Below are 16,243 nucleotides of genomic sequence, written 5' to 3'. Positions count from 1 at the left end.
TCCTTATAGTTTAGTCCTCGGATCAACTAAGCTTGTTGACAGTCCAGTTTGTCTGAATCTTCCTAAAAAAAAACTGGTTTAGATGTAGGTCCTCATCGGTTTTGTATACAGGATGCAGGGAGAATGAATTACAGTGATTACAGTATTAGCAGCGCAGTGAAACGACAGACCATAGCGAGATACTCACATTTTCACCTGCCAGAATCAGCTTTAAAATATCTTGTCTTTGTTTTTGGGTCTGTAGAAGAAAAAAAAAAAAAAACACTCCAGATCAATAGATCACGACCATGGCTGAGATTAGTGGTAATCACAGTGTGTAAAACCAGAACCAGCTATGTCCACAGGTGCATAACTGTACCACATTATTTACTAAAGCCAACAAAATAAACATGCACCCAGAGAAGGTAATCAATGAGATCTCATTCGCAACACTATTTAAATGACAGTACTGAGCTCCAAATAACTTACAGGGAAGTTGATCTGGAAGGTTGTGGGCATTCGACGCAAGATAGCTGGATCCACATCCTGAGGTCTGTTTGAAGCTCCCATCACCATAACCTGAAGAGAGGGGAAAAAAACTAAAATTGAATCCTAACAAAATAAGGTAATGCAAACTAACCCGTCTCCATTTCCTACTGCTGGTCAGGTCAGGGCAGCCTTACGGGAGTCTTCATTCCTGACTCTCTGCTCTATAAGGTAACAGCTCCACTGCTGCTGTTAGCAAAACAAAGCCATGCAAGGAGCATTCCGTGTTCCGAGGTCAGAATGTTGCTGTGGCTTATAGTCATTGCAGTCTATCCCAGCCCAGGTCCTTGTTCCAGTTTTTTTATACCAATCAGGTATGTAACTGTTTAACAGGTGATCAATTAACCCTTTGCGGTCCATTTGTTCAGCGTCTGTCAGGACACTCAGTACCGCCTCTCCAGCCCCGCCCCAATTTATGTATTTATCACATATCTCTTCTGTTTAAATCCTCTCCTGAATTTTATTCAATAATGCGATCCAAGTAAAACAGGTTTAAAAGGCCCTGCATATCAACAGGACACTCAGTACCGCCTCTCCAGCCCCGCCCCACCCCTTGTTCGCTGTATTTATAAAACAGGGACATAGCCCCCTCTGTGGGTCACTCTTCATAGTGGTGCATACTGATGAACCTCTCCTGATCACTCTACTAAACACCAGCTAGTGCTGAATTTAGAAATATTCAAAGTAACTTCAACTCTCAAAACGTTTTGACTGGAAGTCTTTTGCCCTCCCCCCCCCCCCCCCCATACCTGGCAGTCTGTCTCAGTGTCCAGCCCGTCCCACAGACTCATGAACTGGGCCTTCATCATAGCGGTGTTCATGGTCCAAACTGGAGCGGTTTCGCAAAAAGGAGTCTGGAACAGAACAAGAGACAAGAAAAAAAAAAAAAAAAAAAAAAAAAAAAAAAAATAATAATAATAATAATAATAATACTACATCAGATTGAATCAGTGCAACGCCATTTTCTGCTACAGAACAATCATGTCAAACTTTTAAAAAACAAAATAGGTTTGTTCTGGTAAACTGCGCGTATAAGCCTTGTATTCATCTGAAAATGTGTACACAGCTTCATAATGCTGGAAGAATGAAAAAGTAACAGTTATGGATTATTTTTGCAAACTGTTTCACTACAATCGCCTCCCAAAAAAACACCTAACTGTTGAAAGATGATCACCTGCTAGCACACACTGCTGTGATTTCCCATTGTAGTTAGAGATGAACCAAGAAAGGGTTCATATTGTTAATGAAAACTGAATTTAGCAGACAGCAGTTGTCTCCATAAGAAAAGAGATTTTGTCCGCGTAGCAAAACAATAATGCAGATTAGGGGGTTTGATGATATGAACCAGAGCTTTTTGAGATGTTACAGAAATAAAATAAGGACTTGGATCCCATTATTGATGAGTCTGGTGATCAAACGAGTGATCAGGAGAGGATTTATCAGTATGCACGTCTATGAAGAGGTATGTGAAAAATACAGCGAACAAGGGGTGGGGCTTGGCTGGAGATGAATTACTGAGTGTCCTTTTGCAATGCAATGCCTGTTTTACTGTGAAACAAAAATTCTTTTAAACAGCGTTTGTGAAAATCAATTGGATCTGACGCGCCTGACAAGCGTTGAATAAACGGACCACAAAGGGTTGCATTCTTAATGATTGTTTATATAAATTACAAACCACAGCATTGGTTTGCAGCTCTGCGTTAAAGCAGAGCGGTCTCTGCCATGGACATGCACCTATTTCATCGATGAAGATGATGCAAGGCTGGATCTTGACCGCCAGGGAGAAGACGGCCGCGGTGAGTTTCTGGGACTCTCCGTACCACTTGTCGGTGAGGATGGAGGGCTGCAGGTTTACAAAGCGGCACCCCGAGGCCTTGGCAGTGGCTTTCCCAATCAGGGTCTTTCCACAGCCTGGGGGGCCGTACAGCAGCACCCCTGCACAAGAAACACAGGAGACACGAAATAAACAAATACAGACCTCAACGCCGTTTAAAAACCACCCGACAGCAATCAGAAGTCAATCAGGTTCCCAGGAGAGCGTTCTTTCTGTCACACTGATTGATTACTCAATTAAACTGAAAACACACTGTAGTCAATTTCTCCATTCTCCTTAAGGTTAACTAAACTGTTAATATAAAACATGGTCTAGCTGGTAAGAAGAGGCTGGCGATCACTTAAAGCTCACTGTTATTTTGAACGAGTATCACATGAATTAGAATTCTCTCAAGCAGAATGAACAGCTTTGTTTTAAATGATACAAAGCACATTGTTAACAATAGCAATAGATTTTATTTATTGGGAGCAAAAGCAATTTTTTTCGGTTCAGAACACCACTGCTTGATAAGGGACCTCATTTATTTAGTGTCTTGGTTCTGGGCTCAAGGTGGCATGCCTGTTGCATTGGATGCAAACGTTTATTCAGGTACCTGAACAATTAAAACAGTTCTTTGCGACTGGTTTCACAGCCCTAATATTGGACTACCTTACCTAAAACAGCAGTATGCAGTCCAAGCTTTGTGCAATTGTCTCAAAACGATTACAAAAAATATCTACTTAAATGAGTTAACATGACCTGTGATTCAGCAGCTATTGAACTCAGGGGTGGCCCTTCCAGTCCTGGTCTTTGTTCTAAATTGTTTTAACCAATCAAACCTCTATCCAGACCCTGAAGTAGTTAACGATGCATGTTAAACCTGGCGTGGGACTGGACACCCCTGATGATCCCAATCGGGGTTTGGAAGGAATCCGGACAGCATTACCTTTAGGTGGTTGGAAGAGTCTGGATCCCTGGAACAGATGTCTTTTCTGAAAGGGCAGAATGACTGTGTCCTGGAGCTCCGTGATGACATCATCCAACCCAGCAATGTCCCTCCAGGTCACCTGCAACAGCAAAGGGAAGAGGAGAGCCAGGGAGAGCCCAGATCAATCAGAAATTCAACTGCGAAGAAAAAGTCAGAAACAAATGTTAGTCTGGCCTGCCGTATTCCCAAAATATTTTGTGTTTTTTTTTTTTGCTGCAGACGAACATTTTAGCAGCCATTTCATTCAGTGCTTCTTGTGAACAGATCTCTCTTACGCTGGCGCAGCAAGGTCATTAAATAGCTTCTCCCAGCTTTCAACTCTGCAGGGCTGGGTTCAAATTGGTCTCAGCAAAAGACTCCCAGTGGCAAGCCAAATCACATTACCTTTTACAAACACTAAACGGGTCGATTTTACCAGGCTATTTTCCATTGAGGCAAGCTATAACTGGATTCAGCATTTTATAGCATGAGAATCCCCCCTCCCGCTTACTGCATCAAGCACTAAACTGTTCTGGCATTAAAGTCTGGGATAGGCCTTTAATGAATTCCAGGGTGATTCCCCTATTGCTGTAAACTGCTATGACTTAGCCCGGCGAGGTGTAGTTTCCTTTTAAAGTGAAACCGGACCAGGCATTTCAAGCGCGTGGGCTTGCTGGACTCTGATCCTGGCTCTGATGCTGGTTCTGGTTCTGTCGACAGGTTTTGTTTGTGACCCACCTTCATGCTCCGGGGGTCCACCAGGTGGGAGGCGATGTTCATCTCGTACTCTGTCAGCGTGAGTCCCTGCACCCCGATCTGCTTCATCAGCTGCTCTGCCTGCACACAACAAAGGATCTTAGAGAAGGAGGTGGGGCTGCAGCAAACAAGATGCCTTCTAAAACCACTCACCCACGCATGCACACATACAGGCTCCTCACATCTGTTTCTACCCTAAATATAGAGGAAGATTATTTTTCTTGGATGCCTTGCAATGCCTCCAGTTCGAGAACTACTGGTCTAATTGCCCTTCTTATAGATTGTATACCTTTGCCACTACCGGCAGATCAAGGGTCTGTCTGACGTTCACTAAAGGGATGCTAAAAAGAATGGAGGTCTGTGCTGGAACTCTACCAATTCTGGAAGAGACTACTAGAGGACAATGGAGTGATAAAGCAGAACTCTACCACTGCTCTACCAAGGAATGCCCCCATAGTTGCTCCACAGGGGAGATACCCCTACCCTCTTTTTGGCCTGCAGCTTCTGCTGGCGCGTGGGATCCAGGGCGTCCACCACCCATTTGATGCTGAAGTACGTCACCGCCCCAAATATGGTCAGTCGCACTACCAAGCCTACCACCTCGTTCCGGGTCAAAGGACGCACAAGAGCGTCCCGGGGAATCTCCTTCAGCAACATTCCCTCCGCTGCCACTTGCACACCTGCCAGAAACGAGAGCAGAGCAGGGACTGGAGTAAGACTCCCATTGCATAGCAGTCTGATCCATGCCTGGTTCAATAAGATACACCTGAGCTTGTTACCTAGACTCTGTGGCTAATCAAGCATGTAGTCAAACCTGGAGGAAAGGGTGAAACTCCCTATGCAATAGGAGCCTTGTTCCCATCCCTGGAATGATTCGCTGTGTCTTAATCTGATGATCTCTGAGGATCTCTGCATGAAAGCAGCACGGAAGTCTTTTTCCCTGCTGAAAATTTCAGCCACTGTTGGCGAGTTGCTCCCCAGTTAAGAGTTGGCAACTGAAATAAATATTTACTGGCCATCTAACTGGGCACCCAGTAGGTATATAAAATCCCAGCAAACCACCATCAATGATCAGGAGTTATAGAAAGATCTAAAAAGATGTGTAAAAACAATTTTTTTAAAAAATGCATGAATCATTAACAAAATGCATTGCAAGGTTAACATGGATATACTGACTTTAGGGCTTAAGTTTAGGGCTTTATCAGATCACAATCGCCACAAACAAACTCAGCCACAGAGTTGCAGATCTTACCAAATTCACCAAATGAGATACACTGGCATAGGCAAGGGGGGGTCCTGGCAGGAGAAGGCAGCCAGAAATAACATTATAAAAATCAACGTCAACGTCAAAAGCAGACAAATCATTCAAACTAGTTAAAAAACTAGCTAAAAAAACAAACAAAACAAAACAAAAAAAAACAAACAAACAAAAAAAAACACAACCACAAATAAAACAAAAATAAATTATACAAAATAAAAACATTAAAAATAGAACCGGTTTTATTATAAGACATACTTTTCTTTAGCGGTTTTCTGGTGACAAAAAAATTAGCAATTTTGTTAATCCATCTCTTTCAATCTCTTGCAAATTGTATTACAATTATTTACAAAGAAGGCACACGCAGTGTCGCCAGGTGAGAATGACAGCTGTCTTGTATTTGCACACGTCACTGTAGATATCGCAAAGGAAGGCATCCCATTGGATAGACATGGGCACAAAATTGCGCATCCATTCATATTAAACGTTAAATTAACAGCGCATCAAATGATATGTATCTTGGTCTGAATAAAATTGTCCAATTCAGGCTTTTCTCCCTTTTTTACGTTGATAAGAAACATCCCCGGTAGCATGAAGAATTAAAACAAACTGAAAACGCAACCGTATAAAAATAAAACGAAAAATGATCATTCTTTCCTGGTTCTTTTTTATATATATATATATATATATATATATATATATATATATATATATATATATATATATACACACATACATATACCGTAAATAAATAAAAATAAACATACGAATTTGATCGCATTGGATGTAACCCTTTTTCACGTCAAAATGAACCACAGTGCGATATCTGTGCAGTTTAAAAAAACAAAACAAACAAACAAACAAACAAACAATAATAACAGCGAATTTAAATACACCCACCAGCGATCTTTTCTGAAGCATCCTCTGTGCTACTTGGCACAAAGTCCCGGAGGTAAAACAAAGACTACACACCGCATCAGTTCCTACTTGCAAGGATTCTCGGTTGGCAGGTGCTTGACCCTCGTACAAGTTGTTTAATTTAATAAACCACGTTGAAGTTCAAAGAATACAAGTTTGTCGATGTCGATTTAAATTGTGGCACCGAAGCGCACTCTGCTATTATTGTTGTTGACGTTGCAAACATGCCAAACGTGACGATCAGTATCTCATTCCACGCCTGGAGACCAAATGCACCAATCTGGAAAAAAAAAAAAAAAAAAAAAAAAAAAAAAAAAGACACAAAAAACAGGACAATTATTGTCTTATCGTTCATACAGTATTTTTCTACAGCACTTATTCTCCATTTTATGTTAAGAATGAATATAAATAGTTCCCGGGGCTTTTGCCTAAAAGCAACTATACCAACCTTTACAAAAACAAAACAAAACAAAACTAAACAAAACTAAACAAAAAAGCATAATGTAATATTTAAATCTGTACGGTCTTGTCCTGAATTTTTCGTAATTTAAAAGGTACTGGGGATCGAGGAGAAGAACATCCATATTCTCATTATAATTTTTGTGGTTGTGATGTGTTTGAAATATACGGTGTTTTGTTTGTTTTATTTACATATTTACATATGTTTTTAACGTCCATCATTTCAGTCACTTGAAATTGAAAATTGAAATCGACTGCAGTTTGATTGATGTCACGGTTAGCCATTGAAGATTTCCTGCTAGCAAGCAAAACATAAATAAATAAATAAATTATCCAATAGGATGCCAGAGGAGGCGGGTGTAAAGGTGTGTATAAAAGGAATCGAGCGAGCGATACTCGGCAGTTAGGACGAGGTTGTCGAAGGGAGCGGTGGAAGCGTGTAGTATTTAAACAGTAAGAAACACACTATTTCATGGTTTACAAATCGCATAAATACTGTTAAAGGGTTTTGTAAATACTACAATAATAGTTATATTATGTTTTTGACAGAAAGTATATTTAAAGATAATTAGTGAGGGAACTTGTTTAAACATAAAACAGACCTGCGTGCAGTCAGGCGTTTTTCCTGAAATAATTGACGCTTAACGTTATATTATAATAGTGAGTATAATATATGGGTGTTGCCTCAGTCAAGAATAATTCGCGACCTTGAAATAACTCGACAAGTTATTGCAATTACAGTGCTAGAGTTCTAGCATAAGACTCAAAGGAGCATTATTTTATACAGTTGCTTATCTGCCGGTGCTTTTGCGTTATTTAAATGTTCTGATATTAGTTGAAGTTTTGTATAGAGAAAAAAAACAACACACGCTCTATTATATAGCAGTATTATTAATTGAGTTAGGATGTCCAAGTGGTTGCACACTTCTAGCCAGACCCTAACTTTTTTTTTTTGCAGTTGTGCAGTGCTGAACGCGTGGTAGTTATTAAAAGGCCACCCACGTTTCGACACAGAAGTGCAAGTTTTAATTTTAAATTTTTATGAATTAAAAATGTTTTGGAGCCCAATTGAGTGTGCGGTTCTCTCTTTCTCTATTATTATTCTCCTAACACGTGATGCCATACATACAGTCAGTCACACTGGCTAATGCAGTATGTTGCTGAGGTGGGGAGACATTGGTCATTCAAACCACGATAAGGCTTGGTCTTTGCTAAATGTAATCCTTGCATAATTATATGTTTGGCTGAACACATCCACTACACACACCAAGAGAATCAAGCTACATTTCCCATCTCCCACCTGACACATACATATATATATAAATTTTTTTTTTTTTTCAATCTTTGACATCTTTATCCATTTTCTTCTCAGACTTTCCCTTTTGTGAGTAAAATGGATCCTGACAAGAGAAGGTTTAGAGGGTTCCCCAGCATGGCTAAAGTGCCTGGTCTGCAGCAGCAGGCTCCTGGGCTAAAAGATGCAGCGCCCGGGCGGTCTGTCTCAATCGGACGGTCCAAGGGGCTACAGCAGTCCGAGAGCCCAGGCGCTGGGCGAGCCTGGGGGCTACAGCTGGCCGCTGAAGATCAAAGCCTTGGGTATGCGCGGGGTCTGCAAATACACAGAGACGTTGGTGTTGGCCGTTCCAGGGGGCTGCCGTTGGTTGTGGAGCCTGGGACGGGGCGTGCCAGGGGGCTGCCGTTGGTTGTGGAGCCTGGGACGGGGCGTGCCAGGGGGCTGCCGTTGGTTGTGGAGCCTGGGACGGGGTGTGCCAGGGGGCTGGCGCTGCTTGAAGACCCTGGGATGGGGCGTGCCAGGGAGCTGCCGTTGGTTGAGGAGCCTTGGACGGGGCGTGCCAGGGGGCTGGCACTGCTTGAAGACCCTGGGACAGGGCGTGCCAGGGGGCTGGCGCTGCTTGAAGAGCCTGGTAGGGGGCATGCCAGGGGGCTGGCGCTGCTTGAAGAGCCCGGTAGGGGGCGTGCCAGGGGGCTGGCGCTGCTTGAGGACTCGGTCATTGGTCGTGCTCGAGGTCTGTCATCGCTTGAGGAGGCTCTGCCAAGTGTACATGTGGGAAGGGGTGTGCCAGCCTCTGCGAGGCAGGTAAGTAAATTCTCTTTAACCGTGGGATTACAAAAAAAAAAAAAAGTGGTTGAACTAATCCAGGGGGAATCCCCAAGTCTGTACAGTGAATACTTTTTTTTTTTTTTTAAGTGCAGGAGTGGTTTATTCCAGCAGGGCATCCTGAATAATGGTTTCCCCACAGTAAAAGCATAGCAAAGTGTAATAAAGGACGGCAAAAATATGGTGAAGCATTGTAAAGCACAGCGATGGATGGTAAAGCATATCAATAAACACGGCAAACCAGGGTAAACTACGGGCAGTCTAACCATGGCAACCATCTGAACCCAAGGGAATCTCTCCTTGCTCCCTGTTTTTTCAGGTGGAACCTCCCTCCTCAGCCCCTTCGCTGGTGTCTATGTTCAGGGGAATGGGGGTGGAGCCTCCAGCAAAAGCTTGGGATTGTGGTACAGAACCAATAGGTAAGTACAGTCTAAAAATTGAAGGCTGATTAATGATTACCCCCCCTGTTTAAAATACCTTTGTATGTTTTAGCGGAGGGTGGGTTGTGACTGCAATTGGGAGCCTATCAAACTCTTTAACCTGTGTTTCTCTACTTGTGCCTTTGCAGTTGGGGCCCACATGGGGAGAGGTGCCTTTATAGATGTTGGAGCAGAGCCCAGGACTCACGTTCCCCAGAGACCGGCCGCAGACAGGGGGCTGGCAGGGGATGCTGGTGTGGGGAAGGAGGTAGTGGGACGCAGCAGGTATAGTAGCCTGGGAAGCAACCAGTCTAGAAAATAGAGGCTAATGATTGGATGTGCTTGGGTAACCAAAAAGGGTTTGTCCTACCACGGCAGGTTTGACATGCTCTTGTGTTATCCCTGCTCCATGGATAAAACAGAACCACATTTTTCTGAGCACTAAAACATCGAAGGCATTTTGCATAAATTAATAAAAAAGAACACTGTGTGAGGGGTGTATCATGCTGTCGGTGATCCACTGGTGTTTGTTTTCTGTTTGCAGTGTCTTAGGGTGCGGGGAGCCAGCCCCACGGGTGACAGGTGTGGGAAGAGCGACTCCAGCATCTGTAAGAGAGGGGCCCCCAAAGCCCTCCCAACCACCCCCAGCTGTGAAACCGGGGGGCGTTCAGAGAGAACAGCAGCAGTAAGTTGTGCGCATTTTTAAGAGGTCAGCTGTAATATAAATATACAGCTATGGCCAAAAGTTTTGCATCACCCTAAAGAATTAACTAATGTTGCTTCATAAAGTAGAATGAAATCTGCTGAATAATTGTACATTAATGTGTTGAATTACAGACCGCTTTGTAGTATTCCCATGTACTTAACGAAAAAATAACATTGAAAAATGTGACATTTTTTGAAATCTAACATGAAATAGACTGTACTATTATTTTGGCTAGACTTTTTCAATATTATTTTGTAGTTTCTTTACGTTATGTTAAATAAAAGATCAAAATTATGTTCATAATAGTTTTGTATTATTATTATGTCTCATTCGTAAAAAAGTGTTGCAAAACTTTTGGCCACAGCTGTACATATTTGGGAGTTAAAACAAATGTATTTGTTTGCCTTTTGTGTGTGTGTGTTTCGTAGTGAGCCACTGCAGAAGAAAGGTTTGAAGGGTAATCCGTTGACTGTGGGATCCAATTACATCACAATCAGCTGTAAAAACGAAGCTGTTTACCAGTACCACGTTACCTTCAGGTGTGTTTCCATTGATTGAAGATTGAAGACTGTTGTTCCACCGCTGTGAAATATTGCTGAAGTTATTCACCTACCTTCTTAAAAGCATGCGTAGTTGTGGCAATACCCAATATATATCACTCGGCAAAGACTTTGCCTAATTTATATCCCTTAGTTTATTTAGTACTACAGTAGATTCTGTGGTTTAGTGTTTATAATGGATAATCTTTATTTTTATATAGCGCCTTTCATAGTGGACCACCATCACAAAGCGCTTTACAAGATACGAGACTAGGGTGTGTGAACTATGCATCAGCTGCAGAGTCACTTACAACAACGTCTCACCCGAAAGACGGAGCACAAGGAGGTTAAGTGACTTGCTCGGGGTCACACAGAGAGTCAGTGGCTGAGCTGGGATTTGAACTGGGGACCTGCCATTTCTTTAATCACTGGACCACACAGTCTCCTGTGAACCGCATGTTGCTAAACAGAGACTTCGATTGGAGTGCATGCAGAAGAGGAGAGTGTGATGCAGGCGTAGCTGTCTGGCCATGCTTTTATGTGAGTGTGACACTAATGAATGTTTTTCTGATCTGTTCTGTTCTGTCCAGCCCTAACGTGGAGTGCAGAAGCATGCGCTTCGGTATGATGAAAGAGCATCGTTCTGTCACCGGAGAAGTCACAGCCTTCGATGGATCAATTCTGTACCTCCCCATCAGACTGGAAGAGGTCTGCAAAGCGTGTCGTGCTCATGTTGGCTGTACTGGGAGCCCGTTAGACTTCAGCATGCAAAAAAGCTTCTGCCATGAAAATGATTTTTTTAATGGCGATACGCTACGGGCGCAGTTTGACAAACTGCTTTTAGTCTGTTAAAGCCAGTTTAATTCTACAGAGGAAAGTTAACTGAATAAAAAAGAAAGTTTGTATTAGTCATTTAGGCTGGCTGACAAAAACTGTTTTGTCCTGAAATGCTGCTCTGTGACCCAAATGGAAAGAAAATCTGCCAAGATATTTTTGCTGGCAACTACAGATTTTCTTTAACATCATGTAATTAAAAACACTACAAAATGATATCGCAAAAGTCTGAGTATATGGGAAAACCACTAAGCGGTATGCAATTCAATATCTTTACTTGGCATTATTCAGCAGGTTTCATTCAACTTTATGAAGCAAAATGAGTTAGTTCTATAGGGTGATGCAAAACTTTTGACCACAGCCTTATGCGCTTGCAGTGCTCTGCAAAACTAGCTCCTGGTATTATAAAAGGTGATAAAATATTAATAAACCGCAAAATAAGTCTTATGGATTCTTAGAATGTTAGATTAATCAGTCCAGGTGTCCAGTGCATTTACACTGGTACATTCAGCTGGTTTTCTATTCCAGGTTGTGAACCTGAAAAGTGAAAGGAAAACAGATGCCACTGAGGTTGATATCAAGATCCAGATGACTAAAGTCCTGGAGCCCAACTCAGACCTGTGCATCCCCTTCTACAATGTGGTGCTAAGAAGGTCAGACTGTTCAAAGTAACACCAGTTATACCTGCTCTTGTTGTGTCCCATGCTTCCTTTCTTGGTTCTAATGTTTGTGTTCAGTGTGTTTATTTTTGCAAACCTCCCTCCCTTGATCAATTATACCCTACTTTTATACTGCATGTAAAAAAATAATGTAAAACTTGAAAAGGAACAACCCAGGATCTTGTTTGTCGACTTTGTCTAAAATGTTCGAGGAAAATAAAAGGACAGAGACCTCTTGAAATAATCACAAGTGCTTGGTTTGTCAGGGTCATGAAGATCTTGGGTTTGAAACTTGTGGGACGAAATCACTACGACCCCAATAGTGCCGTGGTCCTCGGAAAGCACAGGTAAGGGTGCGTTTGCATCCAGACCATTTAACTTTTTGTGAAGTTTTGAGGGGGCACTGGAAAGACCGTCAACAGCGCTCAGCAGCCCTTACTGGAATGTTACGCAGTTTTGTGATGTCAGTGTTTTTTAATTAGTTTTGAAAGTAATAATGTGATTCATCAAACCTACTGTTTTTCTGTCTGACCTAGTCTACACTGTATAACCCGTGTATATGTTAGTCCAAACGTAGGAGCCCCTGGGACTCCCAGTGCAGTTTGTTGGTGTCTCTTCAGTGTGCTCATTGGCTGCAGGGGTATTGCTTGTTTTTAAGGTTACAGGTGTGGCCCGGCTACTCCTCCTGTATCAAGCGCACAGACGGGGGCCTCTTCCTGACAGTCGACGTTTCCCACAAAGTGCTCCGAAACGACTCCGTGCTGGATGTCATGTGAGTGCCTGCTGCGGGGGTCTAGTCCAGCCATCGAGAAGTCTTTTCGTGGATCTAACTGTTTCTTTACTCGTGTTTCAGGAATGTTATTTACCAGCAGAGCAGGGAGAGTTTTCAAGATGAATGCACCAAGGAGTTGATTGGCAGTATCGTCATCACCCGCTACAATAACCGCACCTACCGCATCGATGACATCAACTGGACCAAGTGTCCGAAGGACAAGTTCACCATGGCCGATGGATCTGAGACCACCTTCATTGACTATTACAGGTCTCAGAGGCACAATTTACAGCTGTGGCCAAAAGCTTCATCCTGTAGAACGAATACATTTCTCTAGTGAAACCTGCTGAATAATGTTACATTAACATATTGAATTACATATCGCTTTGTAGTTTTCCATTTAAAAGCTGACAAATTAAAAAATGTGACATTTCGAAATCCAGCATACTACTGTTATGGCTTCCGGTAGGCTTTGGCGATATCATGTTGTAGTTTCTTTGATTACATGATGTTAAATAAAAGATCTAAATGATGTTCTTATAGTTTTTGTTTGTAGGTGCACTATGGAAAATATGTTAACCCTAAATTTAAACCGCAAATTTTTTTAGATCACTTCTGCATCTGCTTAGCAAGGTGAGGTCATTGGAACAGTGCTTTTAACTTGGAGAGTACCAGAGCCCTCCTAAAATATGAGTAGTGTGTGTAATGATTTTGTTTTTTGTTTCTCAGCAAAAACTATGGGATTACCATCAAGGAACTGGATCAGCCTCTTCTTGTCCATCGCCCTAAAGAGAGATCGAGACCAGGAGGAAAGGTGCATTTATTATAATTATAATTAATCACTGAAGTACAGGCAAATATCCAGTGGCAACTAATACCTCATTTCCATGCGCCCCTCAACCCGGGCTGAGCCCCTGCTGTTCATTTAGCCGACCCGCGTTGGCTGCCAATCCGAGCTTTCTGACCCTTTCCCAAAAGCGGGATGGGTGAAAGTAGATCACAACACTGACCAATCGAGTGATGAGGAGGGGGCGTAAACACGGAATCCACACCCGGAGTGAGCAGGTTTCTCTGTGCTTAAATATTCTCTTTTTTTTTTTTTTTTTTTTTTTTTTTTTTTTTTAAAGTAACGATGCTCAAAAGAATTGTTCGGATTGTCAGAAGCAAAGCAATAGCGTCCGTCTCTTCAGTTTTGTAAGCAAGTGAATGTGACCTTAGCCACGAGGCATGCTGGGAAAGAACCGCCAACATCCGTCGAACTAGCATTGCGTGGAAACTCAATTCGGGCAGACTGTCGATGGGGGTTCAGGAGGAAAGCGAATCAGCTCGGATTGGCGGTCAGTCCATGCTCATGGAAACGAGGTATAGATGTTGCTGCGCGTTGTGAATTCACAGGTTCTGACTGGCGAGATCCTGTTGCTACCTGAGCTGTCCTTTATGACAGGGATCCCAGACAAGATGAGGAAGGATTTCCGCGCCATGAAGGCAAGTCAGCTGGGATTAAACTGGGATAAAGCATGATTCATTGAAGCAGAAGCCCTGGAAACACTGCAGTGTCTGTCATGCTGCTATACACGATGTTTTTATCTTAGTTTTAGTTTTGTTTGGTTGCTTCTTATAGGTGCTATAAATATAACGGTGCCATAATTAAAAAATGCAGTCCCAGACCAGAATTACAATTTTGCATTTAATCCTCTCAATACTACCGATTTCCTGCTTTCCCCCTGTATATGAAATGAAACCGTGACGTATAGCAGAGTGTTTTGATGTTTTTCGCCCTTTCCTTGTAGGATTTGACCATGCATATCAATGTGAGCGGGGAGCAGCACACAAACTCTTTGAAACAGCTCCTGAGAAACATCAACACCAGCGAAGATGCCTTGACTGAGCTTGGCCGCTGGGGTCTGGTCATCAGCTCAGAGATCCTGCTGGTCAGTCTGCAGTGCTGTTTGTATTGGGCTCTTGGCTGATGTTGGCATATTCACTCAAGGTTTTGCACACAACCTTCAACACAGTTTGGAATGCAGGGACCCTTTGCAAAGCCTCAAAAGCATTTTAGAAAAAAAATAATTAATTCAGTAACTGAGTAAATGTACAATTTAAAAAGAAAATAAATAAATAACACATTTTAAACTTTGCAATTGCCCTCGGACATGTTACGTGATGTCCAGCAGGTGGCATTGTTGAAACACTTTGTTCAGGTAGTTAGTGTGCTTGTAGGGTCCTGAGCTATTTTACTCTATTCTCTGTGAATATTTCTTAAGTCTCTTTACTGTAGGTACTATATAAAAAAAATACCTGCATGCCAGCTCTCTTTCTACTTGGATACAGTGTGAAGGAAGGACCCTTCCGCTTGAGACGATTAGCTTGCAGTCTGCTTCGTTCGTGACCTCTGCTGATGTCCAGTGGTCCAAGGAAGTTGTGAGGGATGCATCTATTAGCTGTGTAAGCATTATTTTAAAAAGTAGGACTGCAGCTGTTGAGTTTGATGCAGTTCACGGCTGGCACTTCCATTGCAGTTCCAGCCAGTTCCTTAATTATTTAATTGGCCCAGCTGAAGCCTTCCCTGTAGTTTAGGGGATATTAGAGCTGTTTTAATGGACAGAAATGTCTGTGCTAGAAAAAGGCATTTGACATTTTGTAACGTCATTGCAGAGTTTGACCCCTAATATCAATATAAAGAGTGTAAAACTGAAATGCAGAAGCAGTTAAATTATAGCTTTGATATGTGTGTTGCTAGTTTTGTAACGTTAATTGTTTGAGGGGCAGCCTTTGTAAAAGTTTGAAAACAGGTACTTCAGTCTTAATGTATTTTGTGTATAAATCCTTGCTCTCGCCCCAAGCCGTTTTTTTTTTTTTTTTTGGTTATGTGTTGTACCCCAGATCCCCCTGAACTGCTGGGCCATCTTCTACCCACGCCGCTGCTCGGAGCAAGCTGAGGAGCTGGTGGCCACCTTCGGGAAAGTGTCCGGTCCGATGGGCTTGAGGCTTGACCGGCCAATCTGCGTGGAGCTACGGGATGACCGTACTGAGACCTACGTGAAGAGCATCCACTCACAGCTCACCAGCGAGGTAATAAAAAAAACACACAGGAGGGTCCCCCTGTATCCCACTGTGTAGATTACAGGCGTGCTAATGCAGCAAAGATCGTGCCGAAAAAGTTCAGCATTGCCTACAATTTTAGGATTGAGACATAAGCTATCTGAGCATCATTTGTATATTTTATTCAACACCATGTAATCAAATAAACTACAAAATGAAATCGCAAGAGTCTACTGGAAGCCGTAGTATTAGTGCAGTATTTCATGTTAGATTTCCAAATGTCAGATTTGTCAGTTTTTCATTAAGTATGTGGAAAACTACAAAGCGGTATGCAATTCAATATGTTAATGTACAATTATTCAGCAGGTTTCATTTGACTTTATGAAGCAACGTTAGTTAATTCTGTAGGGTGATGCAAAACTTTTGGTCATAACTGTACACTCTAGCAGGGTGTGAA

The 16,243-nt window shown here is 42.4% G+C and overlaps 2 protein-coding genes across 2 annotated transcripts in view; one reads left to right on the top strand and one right to left on the bottom strand.

Annotated features, from left to right (window-relative positions):
• Window positions 1–33: 33 nt before the first annotated feature.
• LOC121302229 (outer mitochondrial transmembrane helix translocase-like) lies at window positions 34–6,296 on the bottom strand. The gene is given in 9 exon segments (XM_041232063.1): window positions 34–238; window positions 469–558; window positions 1,275–1,341; window positions 1,343–1,379; window positions 2,260–2,460; window positions 3,285–3,405; window positions 4,044–4,142; window positions 4,545–4,741; window positions 6,220–6,296. Coding segments are annotated over 8 exon segments (882 nt in total). The 5' UTR covers window positions 4,719–4,741; window positions 6,220–6,296; the 3' UTR covers window positions 34–145.
• Window positions 6,297–8,089: 1,793 nt separating this feature from the next.
• Window positions 8,090–16,243, top strand: part of piwil2 (piwi-like RNA-mediated gene silencing 2) — a 14,311-nt gene continuing 6,157 nt past the window's right edge. The window contains exons 1-16 of the mRNA XM_041232007.1: window positions 8,090–8,359; window positions 8,531–8,794; window positions 9,135–9,234; window positions 9,384–9,519; window positions 9,779–9,919; window positions 10,369–10,479; window positions 11,070–11,187; window positions 11,842–11,966; window positions 12,239–12,319; window positions 12,631–12,744; window positions 12,826–13,014; window positions 13,474–13,558; window positions 14,140–14,229; window positions 14,535–14,675; window positions 15,076–15,189; window positions 15,628–15,816. Of these exons, the coding sequence (XP_041087941.1) occupies window positions 8,090–8,359; window positions 8,531–8,794; window positions 9,135–9,234; window positions 9,384–9,519; window positions 9,779–9,919; window positions 10,369–10,479; window positions 11,070–11,187; window positions 11,842–11,966; window positions 12,239–12,319; window positions 12,631–12,744; window positions 12,826–13,014; window positions 13,474–13,558; window positions 14,140–14,229; window positions 14,535–14,675; window positions 15,076–15,189; window positions 15,628–15,816 (2,268 nt within the window). The remainder of the gene's footprint in view (window positions 8,360–8,530; window positions 8,795–9,134; window positions 9,235–9,383; window positions 9,520–9,778; window positions 9,920–10,368; window positions 10,480–11,069; window positions 11,188–11,841; window positions 11,967–12,238; window positions 12,320–12,630; window positions 12,745–12,825; window positions 13,015–13,473; window positions 13,559–14,139; window positions 14,230–14,534; window positions 14,676–15,075; window positions 15,190–15,627; window positions 15,817–16,243) is intronic.

This window comes from Polyodon spathula, chromosome 29 (genome assembly GCF_017654505.1).
Source record: "Polyodon spathula isolate WHYD16114869_AA chromosome 29, ASM1765450v1, whole genome shotgun sequence".
Classification (NCBI taxonomy): domain Eukaryota; kingdom Metazoa; phylum Chordata; class Actinopteri; order Acipenseriformes; family Polyodontidae; genus Polyodon; species Polyodon spathula.
This window is presented reverse-complemented; position numbering and strand designations above follow the sequence as displayed.